This window comes from Cervus canadensis, chromosome 4 (genome assembly GCF_019320065.1).
Source record: "Cervus canadensis isolate Bull #8, Minnesota chromosome 4, ASM1932006v1, whole genome shotgun sequence".
In the NCBI taxonomy this organism is placed as follows: Eukaryota; Metazoa; Chordata; class Mammalia; order Artiodactyla; family Cervidae; genus Cervus; species Cervus canadensis.
Genome location: NC_057389.1, coordinates 38,548,091 through 38,563,551, shown reverse-complemented (window position 1 = coordinate 38,563,551; position 15,461 = coordinate 38,548,091). Strand labels below are relative to the sequence as shown.

Below are 15,461 nucleotides of genomic sequence, written 5' to 3'. Positions count from 1 at the left end.
TTATGTCTGACACTGCAGGGTCCCGTTTATCCCTACATGATAAAATTTTTACCTCTCTAAAAAAGCCTGGATGATGATACTGCAGATGAAAATACAGCTACATGGTTTCGGCCATCACTGAACCACACAAAAACCAAAAAACCATAAAGGAAAAGAGCAGGTTCATTGCTTTTTCACCCAGAATTACAGTAACAAATAAAATTAATTTTAATAGCTCTGCCTTCAACTTTGAGATTTCTTTAATCATCAAAATTCTATCAACTCTAAAAAAAGCTACAGCATGGAATACTCTGCCATGAAAAAAGCATTTTTTAAAGATTAACAACACAGGAAAAATAAAAAAATTTTAAAAAAGTAAAGATTAACAACACAGGAAAATGCTCACAAAACATTGCTGCATAATAAAAACGAGACATAATAGAATAAGTTAAAATCTACTGAGCCCTTACAATATGTCAGAAATTGTGCTAAAAGTTTAACATGCTTAATCATAATAAATCCTTATAACAGCTCCTTAAAATACTATTAACATTTTACAGGTGAAGAAACTGAGACGTATCTTTCTGATAAATGACACTAAGGTTTCAGAGCAGTAAATAGGAAACACAGGATCTGAATCTATCTAATTCCCATCCACTTTTCCCAGTGGCATTCGTAGGTGCCCAGGAACTCATTTACACACTAAAGTGGTGACTCAGGAGCCTACACTCTAACTACTGCATTATACCCCATACATATCATTTTTCTTTAAAAATGTATAAATGAAGATAGGGAAGTGTCTTCACCTTAAGCTTGAGCTGAGATTCAGAAGTGTCTAGGTAAGACCATAGGAATAAATTCTGTCAGGGTTTGGGGCTGGTGGTCCTGCAATGGGAAGGACTCTCTTGTGAGAGTTTAATATTGGCTCTTGGACTCCTAGTCTAGGTTCAGTGGAGAAAGATGCTAAGGGAAAAGGCTTAAGTTGTTCCTGTGAAGGAGGCTAAGTGCACAGGGACAATATTTATGTGATACAAAATCAGAAAAGTCAGCGTCTCCACTTTAGAGTGAAGAGTTGGATCTGAAACACTGAGACAATTACAGAAATGCACCACCATTCTTGCAGCTCCATATTTTGAAATTCTGACATCCACGGACATTCCCTGGGCAAGGATAGCAGCAGACCTCCCCAACTCCAAGTACCACTTTGAGCAGGGAGTCAACCAGATAGGAACAGGGGAAGGAGGTGAGAAGACTGAGTTTCTGGGAAATACTTTGGGGCCTTCGAGACATAACTAGATGAAATAAAGAAGATGGAGGTCCTGCTTCAACAAAAGGGACCAAGAGTCAGTGACTGTTAATTTTCACTCTTTTGTATCTGCTGAAGTGGTGAAAACTGGAAGTTATTAAAAAACTGGAAGGAAATAACAGAATTCTAACAGGTTTGTCACATGGTGGTATAATTTCAGGTGACTGCTACCGCCTATAAATTTTCTGAATAAACTGCCTACAGCGATGAGTGTAATTTTATAATCATGGGGGAAAAAGGGTTTTTTAAAAAGTCAACCAATCAATTCCAGTAATATAAAAATGCTATTTCTAAGATTAAATTTCAAGCCTACACCAAAATCTATGTTTCGAACCTCTAGAAAATTACATCCTGTTATATATGTAAAGTAAGTGCCACTCTTCTTATAACTGGGAGTACGTTTTGTTAGTTATACATTTCAATCAAAACAAAAGAAATATTATACCCACACCCACAAAATTTATTATACTCCACTACATTTATGGTATGGGCTTTTGGTACACTTGTAATTTATTATTATTGTTTCAAGATTGGAAGCTCATATTCTTCTGGCAGACCAGTCTTCAAATTTAGGACGAGCAAACCAAGACAAACAGATGTTCTGACCTATACAAATAACCTCATGAAATCATCGACTATATACAAGGTCGCACCTTACACTGATTCTCAGGCATCATAAAGTAACTTCCTAAAATAATGAAAGCAATGAAATCCATAATTGCTATAGTTCCTGCAGCCTGTCTTTGGAAATTTCTTTTCTCAGGTTATATAGAAAAGCTCATGGGTATTTTTGTAAACATACCCTTATGGTCCATTTCACAGTAAGACCATTTGTAAAAGCAGAAATAAAATTTGAGACACAACCCCAGCTACTAATCCTGTAAGATATTTATTTAGAAAACAAGTATCAATTAAAAAAAAATGTTTGGGATACCTATCAAAGCCTCAGCTTCCTAACAGTGTTCATGAAAAGTATTTTACTGGTAAAGGAAAGCTTTAAATTTAGGCATACATTTCAAAAATGGGTCAACCTTCTTACCTGGAGATTTGATGTCCAGCATAGAGGAGCAGGGCCGTCAAAAAATATAGATAAAGCTGAACCAGATGCTGCCTGGGCAAGGTTAGTAGCACAACACTCAAGATATAACCTGTAGTAGAAGTGAAGAGAGATATAAATAAAATTCAATTCTAATTTAGTCTTCCAGTTAATTACACTAATAAAAAGAGCTTGAAGTAAATTACTTTCCAATTAGGTTTCAACAACTTTGAGGTTTTTTACTTCACTACCAAAGCAAGCTTAGCATAGTAAAACTACTATGGATTTTTCTATGGAAAATATAAAGCATTTTTCACTTCCTTTGTAGGTTTTTCTACTTTAAAATTGAATATATCACACAAAAGTGCAATGGGATTCCCCTCATCAACTACCTTTCCTTGTCTCCTTGTCTCCTCTACACCAACTGTCTCATTCTCTAGTCCCAGAGGAGGAACGGGGGTCTTAGTGTCCCCCTACCACTGCACCTCAGTGTGACTCAGACCTTACTTCTCCAACTCCAAAAGACCCTCTATCTTCTGTCTTCAATCATTCCTCTGACACCATCATCATCTCTCAAAGAATGTGCAGGGCTCTTTTCCCTAGTCGTAAAGAAAAACTCCTCACCACACTCATTTCTCCTTTTCCTGTTACCTTTTTTTCATTCCAATGACAAATGTTATAAACTATCTGTACCAAAGCCTCTAATTTCTAACTATTATTCCCTCTTTACCCTTTACAATCTTAGATCCTCTACAAACCCCTGTTTGCTTTCTCTAAAGAATCTTGGAAGTCAACAATTACCTACTAAATAGGAGTCAAGTCTAAGACTCAAATTTAAGTCAAATCTAAGACTCCTATTTAAATCCTTGCCCCAGCACCTGAAGCAACAACTACCCTCAAATCTATTATTCTTTGGCTCTGTGACATGGATTTCCATTTACCCTCTAAATAATTCTCCCCTCTATTTTCTTTTCACCCTTCTCAAGTGAACATAGGAAATTCAGTTTCTGAATAATTTCTACTCTTTATGTAAGTATCTAACTCAAAGAATCTATTTTCCTGCTTCAAATATACCATTCTAGATGATACAACAGTAGTTCTGAGAACCTACTACATAAGCATAAAAACCTTAATCATTGCCTATTCTAACTAGACAATTATAGCTCATGATGTCTGAGATGAAGTCCACTTAAATGTTCCCATACAGGAGTACAAACTGAGCTCCCATCCTCCTCCCTCAACAGGCTGACTCACCTCCCCCTCCATTCACCCTGACTCAAACCTGAGTCACCTGTGATCACCCAGTCCCACTAAGTCTCTCATATGTTACCCTTCCTTTCTAGTCCATATGCCCCTACCTAACCCTTTCTGTAATACAATAATATATGCTGACTGCTATTTATCTTTCAGTGTCTTCTGCTTCTCATCCATCCTATGCTTTGTTACCAGGGTAATATTCCCAAAACCATCGCTTTCTTTCCTTTAGACAACTCCTGCTCTAAAACTTTCAAATGTTTTAAAGAATCTGCCTGCAATGCAGGAGACCAGGTTCAATCCCTGGGTCAGGAAGATCCCCTGGAGAAGGGACTAGCTACCCACTCCAGTATTCTTGCCTGGAGAATTCCATGGACAGAGAAGCCTGACGAACTATAGTCCATAGGGTCACAAAGAGTTAGACACAACTGAATCACTAACACTTTAACCTTTCAGTGTAACATTAAACATCTTGCAAAAATCTGGCCCTGGCTTAATGTCCTCTCATGAATGAGTCTTCATTAGGGCACAGACATCCATCCCTTCTTAGCACCTAATGTGTCCCTCATGCTGAGTCGATCATGCTTAAAGTTTAAGAAACAGGAGCTGTGCTAGGCACTACACATTTTCCACACATCCTAACTTCAAGAACCATCCAAGGGAAGACAGAGATACATATTTCTATTTGCTTTTCATTTTGTAAAATAATTTCCTCCAATTAATTTTGTTAATCTCTTTCTCATGGGACTTAACAAGTATTTAAAAGGATGTTTATTGTATTTAGCAAGCATTTTTACTGTTTGTGGCTGAAGGATTGTCTAATCAGTCTACTTATTGCATGAAACATTTCCTTAGATTTTCTGACATTTAATAAACTATCATTTTCCTTTTCAGATATCCTTATCTTTCCCTTCTCCTGTGTATCTCATAAAATCAGCTGCCAAATTCTCTAGACTGAACATATTCATTTCATTCTTTCAATTATTCAGTCATTCAACCAATCAACATTAGTATGTGTAAAGTATGATCCAGATGCACTCGTAGGCATGGAAAATCCAAGAAGAAAAAGAAATCACAGTCTCAGGAAAATACAAACAAGGATAAAAGTGTGATAGATCCTTGGTAGTTTCATAAACAAAACTTAAAAGGGCTATGGTTAGGTGACTGCTTGACCTGGACCTCAAAAGGTAAATGGATCTTTACCAGGCTAAGAGGAAGGGGGAACGCTCTAAGAGAACAGCAACAGCAGGTCTGAAAACCAAAGTGCAGAGGAAATTTTCAGGAGACAGGAAACTGTAGACCAGACTAGATTTTGGTGTAAGTAGAAAGAGTATTAGGAGGGTACTGGGAGACGCTGCTAATAGAGCTGGTGGCTCAGACAGTAATGAAACCACCTACAGTGCAGGAGACCCGGGTTCGGTTTCTGGGTTGGGAAGATTCCCCTGGAGAAGGGCATGACTACCCACTCCAGGATTCTTGCCTGTAGAATTCCATGGAGAGAGGAACCTGGCAGGCTACACCCCATGGGGTCACAAAGAGTCGGACACGACTGAGTGACTAACACTAACTAACTTAGGATGAGACAGCTGGACGGCATCACGATGCAATGAACATGAACTTGGGCAAACTCCAGGAGATGGTGAGGGACAGGGAGGCCTGATGTGCTGCAGTCCATGGGGTCGCACAGAGTCGGACATGACTGGGTGACTGAACAACAATTTAGGAGTTTAGCCTGGGCTTATGTTCTCCGATCCTTTTAATACCATATAGGTGAGGTAAGAAAATGAAAAACATGTAGGTGAGGTAAGAAAACAAAAAACAAAACAGTAACAAAAACCCTATGGTTCACCTATATCCCCATTTTCACATTCCAGTGAAAAACTAACTGATAAAATATATTGCACAAGAAGATTTTTGAGAGATCATTAATACTTATGCTGATGTATTAAGAGCTGTATGACTAAATCATCTGAACTACAATAAACAGTTGATCCTCAAACAATGCAGGGATCAGGAGCACCAAGCCCTCCTCATGGTATAAAACCTGAGTATAACTTTACAGTCAGCCTTCCGAACCTGTGGTTCCTACAGAGTTCAAGGATCAACTGTATACATCATCTAATTATTTGAAAAATATAAAACTACTGCTGATGCAAATATGCATCATTATTCAGACTATAGGATTAACTGAACCAACCAAAACAAACTAAATTGATAATGATGAAGCTTTGTTGTTGTTCAGTTGCTAAGTCGTGTCTGACTCTTTGCAGTCCTATGAACTGCAGCACGCCAGGCTTCCCTGTCCTTCACTATCTCTAGGAGTTTGCTCAAACTCGTGTCCATTGAGTCAGTGATGCCATCCAACCATCTCATCCTCTGCCACCCCCACGATAAAGCTAACTCAACAGTAATTTGTAATTAAAAAAAGCAAGACTAGCAGCATTTAAAAATAATGATCTGCTTAAAATAACACTGGTGAACCTTCCTAAAGAAATACAAGAATTTCTGCTATTTAAAGGGTTATTTTAGTAGTGGAGAAAAAAGAATGAGGACATGGAATAAAATAGTAGCTTTGGATATGAAGTTGACAGGGTCATTTATGAGATATATACTTAAATAGGTCTTAATGGTGATCTACTGGTGAATGGTTGAGAAAAAGGAAGTGAAAATGGTTCTGATGTTTCCATCATGGGTAACTGAGAAGACGGCTTTTAAAGACAGGAAATACATAAGGCGGCAGAGGCTTGAGGTTAAGTACAGGTGATGAGGTAAGTGATAAGTTGAGGTGCTTGTGAAATATTTAGGCTGAGAGAGCTAATGATAGTTAGAAATCATTTATTCATCACCAGGCACTAGTTAGGTACTGGTAATACTGAGATAAGAGACGACACCATTCCTACCTTAAGGGAGCTAACTATCTAGTTGGGAAGAAAGCTAGGTTTATGGACCCTTAGAATGTAGTAAGTACCACGGTGGAGGTATGAACTGAATACCATGCGATCAAACAGGAGGAACAATAATGGAGACTAAAGAGGTCAAAAGCAGTGAAAACTGGAGATAGAGATTTGTAGCCAAAACTATGTGAAGCCACCCCAACAGCAAAATATGAAAATTAAACACAAATCCTAGGAATATCAACACTAAAGAAGGATTCCAAAGATACAGCAAAAGACTCAGAAGGAATGATTAAAAATCTAGAAGAATTCAGAAAGATTTTTAAGAAGGAGATCGTGGTTAACAATTTCACAAACATGGAAAGGTATGCAAAACAGGGATACAAATGAAGTTTTGAGTTTTACCTTTTAGGTCATTAATGATTTTAGTGATCGTAGTTACAACAGAACTATTCTCATATCCAGTCTTATCTTTGCAACTGCTACCATGCTAGCTCTGGATCTCATTACCAGTTGCCAAAAATCCTAAATGGTCTTCTATCCTCCAGTTTCTCCCCTCCCTAATCCACTATCCTATCCTATTCAACACTGCCTAACCAATCTTAAGATGGAGCTCATCGGCTCTAAATCCCTTACTGACCCACCACTATCTATCAAGTTAAGCACAATATCTAACATTTGCATTCAGGGCTTTTCACAAATGGCCCTATTCTTCAATTATTTCTATTCTCCTTTATATATCCTACACCCTGCAAACAGTTCTATAATTAACATCTGGATAGTTACTCTCTCTGCTGTCCTCAGACAGGACCCACACTGGAAAGCTTCTAATTTCAAAGGCACAATTATACTCCATTAACACAATTATTAACACTCCCCACCTTGATTTTTAAGCTCTTAATAACAATTACAGGATATAAGGAGGAAAAAAACTCACAACAGTAAAAAAAATAAAACAAAACTTAGGAATGAACTGAAACATAAAAGTCTAAGGTCTATATAAAGAAAACTTTAAAACACTCCAAAAGAACGCAAAAGAAATCGTGAACATAGTAAGTCTCTTGTGTTCTTTCCTAAAGAAGGGTTAGCACCCTTAAGCTCTCTCTCCATGCTAACTTAACTTTTAATAATAAGCAATCTCAGCAAACAGGTCAACAGGGCTGTGTTTGGAAGATTAAATAATTGTGAAGTTCATATAGAAAACTAACAACAACCAAAAAAAAAAAAACTCAGAGAGGGAAATAAAGAAAACGAGACTAACTCTGTCAGACAGTAAAATAAAATCTAAACCCTCAATAATAAGAAATGAACAGGAAAAAAGTTCAGAAATGGAAAAAGACACCCTGTAAATGCAGATAAATTCTAAATGCAGCAAAGATTTAAATGCAAAAATCAAACAACAAAAAGAATGCAATAAAACATGACATACATCTTTATACACTTAAGAACAGAGAAGGCTTTTTTAATTGATTAAAAATCCTAAAGCTATATGAAAGAAAAAATGATAAATTACATTAAAAACAAATCTTGCATGTCAAGAATATCTTTAGCAAAATCAAGAGAACTGAAATTGGAAAAAATTCCAACTCATCACACAGGGCTTATGTCCCTAACATATATCAAACCCCACCAACTAGTAAGAAAAGGCTAACAGTCCCATAGAAAAGTGAGCAAGGGACAGGCACTGACAACTCTCAAAGGAGGAAATTACAAATTTTTTAAACACATGAATAAATTCAATCTCATTCATAAGAGAAACACAAATTAAAACTACATTTAAAAATAACCATTTTTCACCTACATGCCATATCATATTTACTAGTTCAGTCATGTCTGACCCTGCAACCCTTTGGATTGTAGCCCGCCAGGCTCCTCTGTCCATGGGACTTTTCAGGCAAGAATACTAGAGTGGGTTGCCATTTTCCTCACCCAGGGGATCTCTTCCCAACTCAGGGATGAAACCCGCATCTCCTGTGTCTCCTGCATTGCAGGAGAACTCTTTACCTGCTGAGCCATCAGAGAAGCCCACTGAACAACCAAGTATTAGTTTGATAGTACTGTTTTGATAAGGATGTAGGATTTCAGGAACCGTCAACAAATGTAGGTACAAAATAGTCTATAGAGAGCCGTATCAATCAACAGTCCCAATGTATATATACTCTTTAACCCAGCAGAATCACTTCTAATAACTCATCCCATGGCTATCTTTGCACCTGTTGAAATGATAGCTATACAGAACTATTTAGTACAACAATGAACGAAACAGTAGAAGACAGAAGCTATCTATAATGTCCTCCGCTGAAGTAATTCATGCAATAAATTATGGTACAGTCATACAAGAGTACTATGCCCCTATGAAACAGAACTGGAGGGCTGGGAAACAAAGTGAGGCCTCAACAGTTCATCAGAATCTTAAGATCTGGCAGATCAGAATGTGTCAGCATGAAAAAACAGTGAATACCTAAAAATAACATGGCTCTATGATACATCATTAAGTTAAAACAAACAAAAGGTTCAAAAGAGTAATGTTCTATGTTATCATCTGTACTAAAAAAGAGGAAAGATATTTATATTTTTATCATTTATATATCAATTTATCTTTATATTTACTTACACATGCATAAAATATCTCCAGAATTATGCACAAGAAAATAAAAACAGCTACTCGTTGGGACTCAAAGTGAGAACTCAGTAGATGAGGAACAGAGACAGGAGGAAGGCACTTTTCACTATATACTTTTTATGCTTTTTGGTTTCTGAACATAAATTACAATTTCTAAAATCCATTTAAGGGTGAAATTCTGTAAACTGGAACATTACATAAACACTACATAATGCTCTGACACAGAGGTTACTGTAACCAAAAATCTGTTCAAGCTGAAAATATCTACTTGTGCAATCATTGAGCTTACTCTACCATAGCACATAGTAAGTGTATTTAAGAAGGCTCAGCAGAGTTCCCAAAGCCAAAGAGTATGAACTGCAACTGTACGAGGACCCATACAACTTCTAAAATGAATGTTTCTGTTATTAGGTAGCTGTTTTTATAATAAATACTTCAATATATTAAAAAATAATGTATGTGATAAGTACATTTTTAAGACCACAGAACGAACTGCTTTTGCTGGATTAAGCGAAAAAATATCTAAACCAAGTAACCAATTGTTCTTCTACAATAGACTGGAATTATTTTCCATAAACTGACTAATATACAAACCTTTAACAAAGGGCTGGGAATTAGTATTTTGCAGCATAAAAGAACCTTCTCATTTCAGAGGCTTTCCAAGGTAGTGCCAACTGAGAGAGCTGAGAGTACTCACAGTACACCTGAGAGGGCTCAGATGTTCTATCTCCAGTGCAGTCTTTCCTACTGAACCAGACTCCTTCCCACAATGACTTACTTGGTAATCTTTCAGAGCTATAAGGGGTTCTCAGGGCTAAGCTTTGAAACCTAGAAAGTTCTTTTATAGATAAAAAATAAATCTCAGAGACAGGACAACTCTTAACAATTTTATAAAAGATAACCTTCAAATTTTAAAAAAGATATACTTGTTGATAGGCAATTCTAATAACAAAAATATTAATAAAACCACTGCAGCACATCATTCAAGCCACATCTTGAGTTACCGATGTTAACGAAAATATACTATCGCTATTATTACATATAAAACAAAAATTAAACTAAAAATTAAGAATCATGACTTTTATTCTAGATGGACTTTATCTGCTTCCTAATTTTCTTATTTTTGGCCATACTCCATAGCATGTGGGATTTTCCCTGACCAGGGATCAAACCCATGCCCTCTGCAGTGGAAGCTCAGTATCTTAAAAACTGGGCCTCCAGGGAAGTCCCCTGCCTGTATATCTTGACTTTAATTTCTTAAACCTCTTCACACTACTTCTACCACTGATTCAAAAAAAATCACATTATATATTTCAAGCACTTTTAAAAAAATATTATGATATAATTTTCCACATTTCATTTAACTGAAATGAATACTTTACCTTCAAATGATATTAATGTTTTGGAAGAATAAAGAATATTGCTTACTTTCTGGACTTCCCTGGTACTACAATGGATAAGAATCTGCCTGCCAAACCAGGAGACACAGGTTTGATCCCTGGTCTGGGAATATTCCACATACCGAGGAGCAACTAAGCTCATGAGCCACGACCACTGAGCCCAAGCTCTAAAGCCTACAAGCCACAACTACTGAAGCCTATGTACCTACAGCCTGTGGCCCGCAACAAGAGAAGCCACTGCTCCGTGCAACTAGAGAAAGTCTGAAGGCAGCAATGAAGACCCAGCGTAACCAAAAATAAATAAATAAATAATCTTAAAAAAAAAAAGCTTACATTTTACTACCAAAATTACTACCCAAATTAATGACAAGTTTTAAGAGGCCAAATGTCTGGAAAGGCTTCCCAGGTGGCACAGTGGTAAAGAATCCACAGCCAATGCAGGAGACGCAAGAGACACAGGCTTGATCCCTGGGTCGGGAACATCCCCTGGAGTAGGACATGGCAACCGAGCCCAATATTCCTGCCTAGAAAATTCCATGGACAGAGAAGCGTGGCAGGCTACAGTCCATGGGGTCACCAAATGAGTTGGACACGAATGAGCACAGCACAGCAAATGTCTGGAAAGGTTATTTCCCGTTTTTTAACTTCACTGTATTAAAATCTAATACATGTTTTCTTTTATACATGTCAATTACATCTAATAAACCAGAAGCAAAAAATAAATTAAAAAAATAACAAATGCTTTCTTCTGCTTTCCAGCTTCATCAAAATTTATTTCACAGCAAAATAAATCCAGCTCTATTTTCCTCTACCGCTAATAATTCATATGCAATTGTGAAACAAATAAGACTATAAACATGATTCATAAACATTCATCAACGACTGTATCCTTGTCACTTCAATGTAAAAGGACATGATTTTACCCAAATGAAAGAGTATACAAAGACATAAATTAGAACGCTCACTAAAAGCTTAGGAAACAGGATGGAGACACTTACCTACATAATGCATATTGAGAGCCAAATACTTGTACTGGAAAAGAGGGTTGTTATTGAGGCTACTTCTTTGAATCTGCTGGAAGAAGGAGCTGACATCCCAACGGTAGAGGACATCCAGCAGCATGATGCTCGGCACCCGCAGGGCCACGTTCAGCACTGCCTCCAGTTTCTCCTTGGCAGCCATGTTTTTTCTTGGAGCAGACCTAAAATTCAGGAGATACAATATAAAAGAGTGAGTCACCTCAAACAGCTTTTAGATATCCTTTTATGAGTCTAATGGATCACATACTACAAAAACTATGTTATAATGTAAAAAGCTCCTTAGACACATCTACTACTTCCAGATATTTAGGAAATAAGCTTTCTATTATGTTTTCACATGGACTCTCTTGGGTCTGCTTAACTTGAAGGCTCTGAGGAAATGTTCGGGCCTCAAAATTTGTTTTTTAAAAAGCTTCTAATTCCAAATCTAGGCACTTAACAAAACAGCCTATACTGTAGCCTTTGTCCAATTATCTTGAGAAGGAAAATTCACTCCTATAAAATTCCTTGAGATTTATGCAGCTTTTTTAAAAGAGAGCAAATTTTAAAGTTATTACATGAAAAAGCATAAGCTATTTAATAAAAGTTTAATAACTGCACATTGAGTATATAGCATCTCACCGTCTATCCTGTTTCTTATTACTTAAAATCAAAACTGAAGTACTCAATTTACATGATACAGATACAATGCAGAGAACTCAAGATATAGGTAAAGGCAACATGCTTTGCAATACTATCTCCTTGTATCATTAAACTTTCAGGGCTTCCCTGGTGGTCCAGTGGTTAAGAGTCCAGCTTGCAATGCAGGGGACACCAGTTCGATCCCTGGTCCAGGAAGAGCCCACACGCCATGGGGCAACTAAGCCCACGCACTCTACAGCCTATGCTCTGCAACAAGAGAAGCCTATGCACTGCAACGAGAGAAATCCTGCACACAGCAACAAAGACCCAACAGAGCCCAATAATAAATAAATAAATACATCTTGAAGGGAAGGAAAAAAAAAAAACCTCTTAGTATGAAATTCCCACCATCTGCTTTCAAAGTAGGAAAAAGCTCATCAAATTCTTCCCTGTGACACACAGACATGCTGGCACATGGGAGAAGTCAGGCATTGTGAGTCTGTAGCCTCTGTCTTTGCCTAGCTGTTGATGAGCAGTGGTGAATGGGGGGCTTAAAAAAAAAAAAAACAGGAAGGAAGGAAACGAAAGATCTGCCAGACAATCTACTATATAAAGGACAACCTAGTGCAATACTGCTTTATACGATAGAGCTGCAAATTAATCCAAGGAATTACAGAAAAGAAGACAGAAGTGGTAAAGGATAATTTTAGGAGTAACGATAATTCTAGATTGTTGGCTCTGACAATATCCTTTTAAGAACTTTGCTGAGAAAGCAAAATACACTTCTAGCTTTGGCAGTAATTTCAGACATTACAGGACAAATGAAAACATTTATTTCCAAAGAAAATTATAGTGACAGATTGCTATGCTATGGTTAAATATTTGTCAGTATTTCCATTTCACCCTCTAATTTTCATAGCTTCCTAGCTCAGATAGTTGGGGGGAAAATGCTGCTCAGTTTGGCACACCATTAATATAAGTTTTTCCATCACTAAACTGCTTTATTATATATCATTCCCACTACTCAAATGTTATGCATGTTCTACCAATAATGCAAAATTAACATTTTTATAAATAAATACTGTAATTCTGATTACTTTAAATAAACAAGACTGCTTTAATAATTTTCGTCCATAAGAAATGGAGGGGAGGGATAAACTGGGAGATTGGGACCGACACATTGTTACATAAAAAACAGATAACTAACGTGGACTTACTGCACAGCGCAGGGAACTCTATATTCTCAAAATTCTCTAACAGTCTATATGGGGAAAAAAATCTAAAAAAAGAATGAATTTACATACATGTATAACTGATTCACTGTGCCGTACACCTGAAGCTAACACATTATAAATCAACTCTACTTCAAGAAAAAAAATTTTTTAAACAGAATATTGTCAGAGAATCATAACCAAATAGCTGTGTCCTAAGGAGAAAAAAAAAGCACTGAAAAATAAAATCTCGAATCAACACTTATTACAAATTATACCGTTTAGGAGCCTAAATTTCTCAAAGCTCATGATATTATTAAGAAAAAAATTTCTAGGAAATATTCACATTAACATCCTTTCACCAGTGGCCCTGGGGTGATTTTTATTCCCCTCTATCTTTTTCTGTTTGACAAATGTTTCACTATACCCATATATTATTAGGAAAAGTGTAATATAATGTGCCTAAGCTATCTAGACAACTTAAGGAAATACACAGGAAGTAACTACTTACTCTGGTGGTCAACCTGATAACTTTGTGCACTATTGGGAGTTCATTTCAAAGTACATAAATGATAACATTTTTTTTTTCTCACAAACCACCAGTCACATGTGAAAATTACCATGTACCAAAATAAAAGTATCACTGACAGGCTTTATTCAGTAATGGAAAAGTAGCTATCTTTCCATATTTTATATTCCAATATGAATCAATACTGCTTTTGTAAGTAACAAAAAAAGGGACAATTACTGAGTTAATATTTGTGGTCCACATTCATCTGACTTAGAGCCTTCGTATGTTTTTAATGTTTTCTTGTTTTTAAAAGTGCCCAGTTTCACTATTTATCATAGCTCTTAAAGGGGTAAAGAAAAAAAAACTAATCAAAATACCAATCCTGCATTAGAAATCAAGATCCGAAATGCTAAGGGGAAAAAAAACTCCCTAATTCTTACATAGGACCATACTTCTATTACAAAAGAAGGCCATTAGCAGAATGGTATATGCTTCCCCTTATATACCACTACTTCACAAACAGACAAGAACAGAACACAAATGGGACAAGAACAGAACACAAACGGAACAAGAATAAAAAGAAAATCTTGGGTCCCTAAACCTACTGTTAACAGAACATCCAAGACAGACACCTAAACTCTACTGCCTGGATGGAACAAAATATCCTCTTTAACAACAAATACATTGTTTACGAAATGTTTCATTTATTTCTGTATGTGAGGGACATTTCAGTAAGTCATTGGCAAGCTGGCCATGTATAGGGACGTGGAGAAAACAAATTTAATACATAGAAAGCTGAATCTAAAATGCTACCCACAAGAGCTATGGAAAGAAAAAGGTGGGGTGGGGGAACCATTGTGGACCATTCTTCATAGAAATGCCACATGATAGGGTGTGACCATTACAAATAAATACCATACACTACCCTCGAGCTCCACACACTAAACTAACAGCTAAACAAAATGTTGAAATATATTTTATTTGTTGAAACCTGAAATTAGTCACATGTGCCAAATCACTCACATCTGCCAAAAGACTAAATTAAAAACATGAAGTAAGTAAAAATGGAGCCTTCTCTAAGATGTTTGGTTCAAGCCTAATTTATCTTTTTCTAAGACTTGTTAAACAGAGCTAGGGAGCATATTCTAAGTCAGAGGAAGCTCAAAATTCTCCTAAAACCAAACAAGATCAACTAACCATCAAAAATAAACAGAAGAGCTGAAGGCAAAGAAAATTCAAAGGCTTGACACTCTCTAAAGCCAAATATATAAGATACTCCCTGCCTTGTTCAGTTATGTACATTTTGCCTTCTGTGCATTTTTAAATTTCCTCCTTGAAATGTGGAAAGAACTGAGAAAGTAACACTCTGACAAATTGTCTCTGAAAGTAATGAAAACTAAATGTGGCTCAAAGATGCTTTACACAGTAAAACAGCTTAAAAAAAAAAAAAAAAATCCATCCCTTTCCAGTAACAGAAAAAGAAAGGCTCAACAAAAGCTAACCAAAAACAGGACCACAGGATTTCATTAAATGACATTCCTAGGCTTGGAAGCAGCAAATTGCTACCTAGGAACACAAGAATGTCC

At 36.6% G+C, this 15,461-nt stretch overlaps 1 protein-coding gene across 4 annotated transcripts in view; it reads right to left on the bottom strand.

Moving 5' to 3' along the window:
* Positions 1 to 15,461, bottom strand: part of RNF145 (ring finger protein 145) — a 61,104-nt gene that overhangs the window by 43,134 nt on the left and 2,509 nt on the right. For all 4 annotated transcript variants that reach the window (XM_043464834.1, XM_043464835.1, XM_043464832.1 and 1 more), the window contains 2 exons: positions 11,491 to 11,693; positions 2,325 to 2,433 (listed from right to left, as the gene is read on the bottom strand). In XM_043464834.1, the coding sequence (XP_043320769.1) occupies positions 2,325 to 2,433; positions 11,491 to 11,674 (293 nt within the window). In that variant the 5' untranslated portion in view covers positions 11,675 to 11,693. The remainder of the gene's footprint in view (positions 1 to 2,324; positions 2,434 to 11,490; positions 11,694 to 15,461) is intronic.